The 8907-nt window shown below is 31.4% G+C and overlaps 1 protein-coding gene across 1 annotated transcript; it reads right to left on the reverse strand.

Annotated features, from left to right (window-relative positions):
• Nucleotides 1–7570: 7570 nt before the first annotated feature.
• Nucleotides 7571–8455, reverse strand: LOC125825458 (uncharacterized). Its single transcript, XM_049504794.1, has one exon. It carries the CDS (start codon nucleotides 8453–8455, stop codon nucleotides 7571–7573), a length of 885 nt encoding a protein of 294 aa, XP_049360751.1.
• Nucleotides 8456–8907: the final 452 nt, after the last annotated feature.

Below are 8907 nucleotides of genomic sequence, written 5' to 3' on the forward strand. Positions count from 1 at the left end.
TCCAGACTCCAATATATTGCCCAAGTCAAACAAATATTTCATTTAGTATTATTTTTCTTTTACTTTTGCTAGTGTAAATTGTCTTCTCTTTCTTTCTAAGATTCTTTCTTGGCCCGACAAGTTAACCAAATCAATCAACTACCTTATATTGGGTTTGGAAAATTTACAAATAATGTCATCTCCAACTATATACTTTATTTTTTGCTTTAAATATAGTAGCGCTTTTTATGGGTCAGAGCTAGGTATGACTAAAGAATTTCATCGCAATGTTTTTTGGCGGAAAATTTCACTTTTATACCCGACTAAAACTATATATTTTCATATTTTGAATCTCCTTAATGAAAATTTCTACATCATGTTTTGAGATTAATTTTTGTGTTATATATATGGTGCATGAACTTATAACACTCTGGAAATATTAATTAAAGCACTAAACAAATTGAACATCAAGAAAAATGAAATTATGTTATGCGCGTTGGTGAAAGAGGGTTTATTTTTATTAAGACACGACATTTTTGTCCATTTGAGTCTTGTCAAAATCTTTTTTCTATATAGCCAACTCATAATGTTGAATATGAATTATTGATTACACTGCACCTATAATATAAGATCACTATATATTATACAAATTATTTTATCATCTCACCAGTTTTTTTGTACAATTTGGTCACATAGATAAAGTCACTATTGATAGAAAGATATACTGTTATTAATTAGTACTCCCTTAGTCTCACATGTGGTTCTTAATAATTTTTATGGGCACAAAGTTCAGCAAAAAATTGAATATTGTGATCTTAATTTAATTTAAATTTTTTCATATTCAAATAATTTTTTTTGATATTCAAATTGAATTAATTTTGATCAACATTTTAAGATATATTTTTTTCATCAATTAATATGAGAATAATTGTAACTTTACGTTCTTTTCGTATAATTTTGAATCTCAAAATTATAATGTTGAAATATCATATTAACTAGTTAATTCAATTTAGCTCCAAAGATTAATCAAATTGGCACTTGAGAAACGAAACATGATAACAACATGAGACAAAGGGAATATAATATACCAAAATGTCATTTGAATCTTATCGTTTTAAAAACGCCACATAAAAATATGTTTGAATTAAAGAGTTACTCAATATAGGCAATAAAATTCTTTTTAAAGTAGATTAAAAAGAAATAAGACACAAATTGAATTGAAATGAATGGAGCACTAATACTACGTTTAAATATCTACCACGCACAAAAAAAATCAAGATACTTCCCTAGCGTATAAGGACTAAAGGTTGTAAAGTGTGTAATGTAGAAAAACTTGTTAGAGTCCTCGTTAAAACAGAGGAAGGGACTGAATGAGAAAGATCCAAAGAGCATTCAATCCCTAATTGTCACTCTTGTCGTCTCATTTTATATGAGTTAATTAATTAATTTGACTTGACAAGAAGTTCAAGAAAGAAAAACTTTTAAAACTTATGGCCTAAAATAAGTGATAGATGTTTGTGTGACTATATATAAAATATAAATCATTTCATTAAGGGTAAAATGAGTAGTTTAAAGTTAAATTGTTACTTAATATGCTTCCGGATTATGTATATATCCATGTTTATTGCTTGTAGTGTCATATTGTGCAACATATGATAGGAAACATATGAAATGAACTTGTGATTATAACTTGTGGGTTCAAGTGGTCTTGTTCATTGTGATGTACTGTGTGATTATGCATGCATGTTGTGTTATGTGATTAAGCATGCGTGATGTGCTTGTTGGGTGGCTTGAGTATCACGTCGGTAGAGGATATTGTTGGTTGGATCAGGTACCACACCTGGTATGATTATATATGATTGGCTCGGATACCACATCTGATATGATACTACAGTTTAGTTTGAGGTTCCATAAGAGGATTGATATTTGCATTATGATCATGTGGGACATGTTGTGCATTGGTTAGTTATTGCTTTGTGGTTTCATGTCAAGTGACTGATAGTCTATGTTTGGTTGGTAATTGTTGCTATATTGTGTATTGCTTGTGATTACTATATGGTAGTGAATTGCTTATATGCGTATGCTGGATTGACCGCGTGATCCTATCAGCACACATTGGTTTTTATACGAATACTCCACTTATTTCTTTTCTTGTTGAGTGCAACGAATCTTTTTGAGACCTCAGTTGAGAGACATCTGATTTCGAGTTCAAGGATGAACATTGTCTTTTAGCTTCCATGGATTCATTTACATTTTCTTGTCCATTTGATCGGACATGGATTATTGACTTTAGTTATGTTCAGCTTTAGGGATTGCATCTCCAGTTGGATTGTTCTAGAGTTTTGGTATGGTGACTTCCAATTCTTAGGGATATTATCACATTGGTTGTTTCTAGACGGTTGAGTTGAGTTTATGGGGACTCAATTCTTTTATGTCTAATTAATTGTTCCATTATTTATATAATAATAGACTTGGATTTGTTTAAATGGTGTTGGCTTGGTTTCAGGTTAGTTCGTTCTCTCATCGGTTAGTTTAGTGTGGGTGTCACTCATGGCGGTCTAGATCGTGACATTTTGAGACGGATTAAAAAGAAAAGTAAGTCATATAAACAGAGATAGAGGAAGTATGTAAATATTTAGTGGGGAAAATGAAAAGAATACATGCAATATAAATGGGAAAAATTGCGTAATTAAGCATACATGTATATATATAACTTAGTGATATTTTAATTTTTTTTATCTAACATAGCTATACTTGGAGTATTATAGCAACTCTCTTATTTCTCACTCGCAACTCTCCTTTTTCTCTCTCAAAAAATTATCTAAATAGCACTTAGAGTTTCCCACATGATTCTACCTTGTAGTATATTCTATCTATCTTTAGTTTAAGACCGCAAGATTAATAATTTTTCTTTATCTTCTTAAATTTTGTTTAAATCAAAATCAGACAAACAAATTGAGGGGGAGAAGTAATTTGTTTGGTTAAAGAAGGTATAAATGGGAGGGCAAGAAAGTCAATATATTGGGCCAACCGGCCAAGCAAACACCTTTCATATATACTTGCAAGATAAGTAGGTTCTTTTGTTCTCTCTGAATAAATGTATGTATCAAATTCCAATAAATAAACTTCTCTACTAAGCTTTTTCCCCTCTAACGTCAAACTTCTCTCTCTCTCTCTCTTTGGCCTGTTTTTTCTTAAGGCATTACTATTTTGGTGGGTGTTTAAGTAGTTGATGGATATTGATCTCTTGTGGACTCTTGGGGGGTGTTATTATTTTTTCAATCAAATTATTATTGCATGGCAACATTTAAGTCACAATCTTTTCTTTACTTCATTACCCTTTTCTTGATTTTGTTCATACTTGTCCATTCAAATAATCATCATGATCAAAATTCAGATCCTAACTATTCATCATCATCATCATCATCATCGTCATCGTCTACTTCCAGTACAACTAGAGCTACAATGAAGTTGCACCCACGAAAAATCCCAAAAAATCAAGCAGAATATGGTGGTGCTGCTCATGAAGTTCCTAGTGGTCCAAATCCTATATCAAACCGGTAATTTTTCAAGACAAGTTTGGACGAATATTATCAATCTCTTTAGAGTTTGTAACGGATGAATGAAGATTACTTGTTTTTTATGTCTGAGCACAAAACGGGTAATTGTCATTAATATTACTTGTCTTCTTCTTTGAGAAGTTTGTTACTGTTAGCTTTGTTGTTATCGTCACCATTTTATATATGTTAGCTAGCTAGCCTTATAATTAATTTTCCCTTTTTTTTTTCTCTTCTGTTTTGGACTTGTATATATAGCAAGACACAATTTTACTACTATAAATATATAAAATTATATATATTTGTAGGTACCAAATCTTTTATTGTGTTCTTCAAACATAGATCGATTGTTGTTATTTTATGAATCCATTAGTGAATTGCCCTTTTTTTTTGTTTATTATTATACAAAATATATGGCGTTTGCCTTCTTTTATTTTTTGGTTAAAAAGTGGTGTACTTCTATATGTGATGAAGGATTCAATTTTTCTCCATCTCTATAAATCACCTCAAAAATCAAGATCAGTAATTGTTGTCATATGAAGTTTTTAGATTATCTCTTGGTAATTTTATTTTTTTTTATCTTTTCTATGAATAAATTGTTTTTATATGAAGCTTTTAAATCTTTGTGAGTGATCTGGAGTAAAAATTGTGAAAATAATTTTTTATTGAAATTTTCGAAAAAAATCAGGAATTCAACTTCGACTTCAAGTTAAATTTATAACAATTTCATGTCCAAATAATGAAAAATAATATTTGGGGAAAAAAGTGAAGGAAAACTAAATGAAAATAGTTGTTGACTGGATCTAGTTTATGGTGTTTGATGACTAGGGTTTTTTTAAGTTTAGAGGAAGGAAAGAGGGCATATCTTCATGGGAGTGGGGGGGGGGGGGGGCTGAGTGTGAAAAGGAGAAGAGGTACCTTAGTCTTTTTTGTTTTGTTTTAATTTGAATGACTACTACTTTGGACAAATTACTTTTTGTCTTCTCAGTGCACAAACTTCAAGAAAGTTAATGCCTAATCAGCATATTATGAGGCCATAATTTGATAATCATCATATTTCATTAATTATTTTGCATTTTCCATCCTCATGTATTGTACATCAAATCTAAATGATATTTAGTTATATATGGACCAATATAGGTTGTGGTCTAGTGGTGAGATTGTTTCATTCTTAATTAGTTCGATCATGAGTTTGAATTTTAAGTGTGGAGAAAATTTTATTAGAAGCGTGAGACTCCAATACGGGCTTCAAACACCAGTGAAAAACAAAAGTTATATATTGGATTGACTTTTTAAAATTATTTTAAAAGAAAAGATTTTTTGGAATCAATTTTCAAGGGAATTTTTTTTCAAGGAAATCAGTCAAAGAATCTGATTCTTTATAACACGCAAATATGCACTTCCTTTTCAATAGTTGGTATCCTCGTATAGTGTACATCAATGAGTTTTTTAAATTTTTTTCTAACTTATATGCATATCTAAAATACAACTTTAATTTTTAAATAATTATTTTTAAAATTAACTTCAAATAATATCATTTTTATTTCCAAAAACCTATTAAGTGTTAATTAAAAGGAAAAAAATAATTAAGGAATATATTCCTTTTCTTTTCTTACAAATGAATAAAGGTACATCTCAGCTTTTCCTCGAGAAAATCTAATGCTACTGTGTAATTCTCTTTATTCTTTTGTCGTCCTTTATTTATATAATAAAAAATATATTATATGCTTTTGCCAGCTGATGATAAAAAGCACTCACAATAGAGAATCCAACGTAAATTGCTGCATTCATTTTGGGGAGTACTGTGTAAAAATTCTTCTGTACACGTTCATAGTATTGATTCATTTTAAGTGTTTTTAAGTTAAAATAATTTTTAAGTATTTTTACAGTAATTGGATAAGCGAAAAAATATATATTTTTAAGCACTAATTTTTAAATCAAAATAATAAAAATAAGTTAAAAGCTATAAATTAGGATTCATAACTTATGCATATATGCCATAAGCTATAAATCCATCCAAATAGATCCTAAACGCCAAGGAGTGAAGAGTGATGGGATGTAAGACTGTTAAATGGGCCAGGCCGGGCTCCTAAACGCTAAGAAGTGAAGAGTGATGTGATGTAATGTAAGCATGTTCACTGGGCCGGTCCGGGCCAGCTCGGCCCATTACAAATATACCTTTCCAGATCAGGCTGGACTGGGTTCCACTCTAATGGACTGCGCCGATACGGTCTCAACAGTAATTCCAAGAGATCTCTTTCTAATATGAAATCCAATTGACAGGCTTAATGTGATGGGATATATGAAATTCTTTTATTTTTAAGTTATTGAGCTTTGTGAATGAAAAATCTTTAGATGGAAAGTGATTTTCCTCCTTAGTAGACTAACTTTGCTCAAATCTAAATTGACTAGAGTTGGTAACTATTGGATATCAAATTTTTAAACAAGAAAAGTTCTAGTGTTGAATGCATTTTGTATGATCTCAATCAGAGGCGGACTAACAAGTAACAAGGTGGGGATGCACGTGCACTCGACAACTTTTAATTATTTTTTTTGTATATATATATGTATAGATAGTCTATAAAACGATAGTATATTTAATGGTGCACCCTTATTAACAAAAGCCGTCTAGGTGCACTGGTCGAAGTCTCTGCTTTGAACCGCAACAATGTGGGTTTGAATCCCACGGTAGGTACCTTTTTTGGCCTTTAAAATCAGATTTTTCTTAACAATTAACCTTTTTAAAAACTGTCTTTATTAACCACTCATTTCTGCCACCTCATCTGGTCCACCCTAAGCTTACCCTTGAGTCACTCTTAGTGGTGCCCCCAGTGGCGGAAGCAGGAATTCAATCAAGGGGGTTAAAAAAAAAGTTAAGCACGCTAATAATATTCATAAATAAACGGGTCGGATCATATATGAACGGATGGAATAACAAACGGGTTGACAAAAAAAATCCTTAGTTCAAATAATTTCTTACAATTACAACTTATCTTAAGAAACAACTTTAAAGTACATATCTATAAAATGATAATAAAGTAGCACAACTCATTCAAAAATTTGTACAAGTTCTTCAATTCCTTTAGAATTCTCTTCGGCTCCTAAAAGTGCAAATGAAGACACAAATTTAATATTAGAAAGACTAACAATAAACACAAATCAAAGCAAAAACACTTTTTCTTCACAAAAATTCTTTTGACATAAAATGGCTTCATTACATTACAAATCTACACAACCTTGAAGGGAGGTTAAGAAACCATCAAAACATTATTTTACATTTGAAAATGCAACTACATACATTATTACAATTGTATTCTACGAGGTTTCATATCTTGAAATGTCTTAATAATAACATCATTAGAAATATTATCAAATACATCTTTTTCTAAATAAGGTACCAAACAACCACTAAAAAAATCACCACTCATTTGACTCCGCAAATCATTCTTGATAAACTTCATTGCCGAAAAAGCTCTTTCAACGGAGGCAGTGACATTGGTAAAAGTAGAGCAAGTTTCACTAAGCGAAATACCAAAGGATAATTTGAATGTTTCTTTGTCTTAACTAATCTTTTGGAAAGATCACAAAGACCATTTAGATCGGAGAACCTTTCATCAACATCACGAACATCAATGATGTAACTTGCAAGTTGATTCTCAAGAATACTCATATTGGATTCATCAAAGTCATCTGGATATAATTCAGCCATTCTCATTACTTTTCTTAAGTCAAAACTTGAAAATGAGTTAATTGGATTCAAACAAGCAATTCCATGGAGCAAATCGGTAGTCACCTCATCAAAACGATCATTAAGTTCTTGAAGTTGTCAATCAATGATATTTCAAAACACTTCAATACGATAATGATGTAAGATTGTATAGTTAGCAAGTTTCCGTCGTGATCTTAAAGAGCTAACATATGGCTCCTCAAAGTTAGGTATCAAAACATCATGCTTGATACAAAATGTAGATACCTTGGCAATAATAGAATCCCATTCATCATCTCTTAAGACTTGCAACCTTCTCTTTGCTACTTCAACAAGTAGCATGGCATTTGCAATATCTTGCTTTTTTTTTTTGTAAGCATTTATTAAAATCATTTGTGATTGCTAAGACATCTCTCATCAAATGCAACATAAACGCAATCTCAAATGTTTGACAAGCTTCAAGATGTCCCATTGCCTTGGCTCTTTCATCCATACTCCTTGCATCAAGAGCAAGTGATTCAAGAACCTCAAGAATAGAGCCAAACATAATAATAAAATTATTAAAGGATTTATAATGAGATCCCCAATGAGTATCACAAGCTCTTGAAAGACCAAGTTGTTGATTCATGCCCCTACCGGTTGTAAGTTCACCCATATCTAATGCCACTTGAATTGTTGATTTTTGAGAATCTCGTAAAATATCGATACGCTTAAAAGAAAATCCCAATACATTAAAAATATTTGAGATCAATACTACAAGTTTTCCCACTTCAACACACTTTTTAGAGACCCCAACAAGAGTTAGTTGAAGTTGATGAGCAAAACAATGGATGGAATGAGCCGATTTACTTTCTCGTCTAATCAACATTTTAAGGCCATTGATCTCACCTTGCATATTACTTGCCCCATCGTAACATTGTCCACGCATACTTGATGGACTCAAAAAATGTTGAGCAAGTAAATTAAAAATTGCCTCCTTTAAAGATGAAGCACTAGTATCTTGAACACGAACAATGTCAATAAGTCGCTCCATTACAAATCCCTTTCTATCAATATATCGAAATACAATAGCCATTTGCTCCTTGTGTGACACATCAAATGATTCATCAACTAGTAAAGTAAAGTAGTCACCATTTAATTCCTCAAGAATAGCTTTAACGGTCTCTATCTTATATGCACTCACAATATCTTTTTGAATCATTGGAGAAGTCATTTGATCATTTGAAGGAGCATGTTCCAAAACATAATTACGAATTTTATCACATTTTTTTGCATACCATGAGATAATTTCAAGAAAGTTACCCCTACAAAGTGATGATTTAGATTTACCATGACCTCGAAATGCAAATCCCGACTTATGAGAAGTCTTACTACATCTACCGACGCACTTAAGCGCATCAAATATCGATGCTTGAGTTGATTAGATTGCCTCTCAAATGCAAATTGAATAGACTATTGTTGTCGTAGTAAATCTTGACATTTTTTTTGACCGATTATGTATGCTATTCGGTAGACCAATATGTTTGTCAAGACCACCCTTTTTGTTCCAACTCTTAAATCCTATAGTTGAAAATGTTTCCCCTCCTCCTTGATTAGTGTTATGATCTTTAAATAGATAACAATACAAACAATAGACAACATCTTTACTAACACTATACTCCAACC

Source organism: Solanum verrucosum, unplaced genomic scaffold (genome assembly GCF_900185275.1).
Source record: "Solanum verrucosum unplaced genomic scaffold, falcon-dt-bn FXZP01000101.1, whole genome shotgun sequence".
Lineage (NCBI taxonomy): Eukaryota > Viridiplantae > Streptophyta > Magnoliopsida > Solanales > Solanaceae > Solanum > Solanum verrucosum.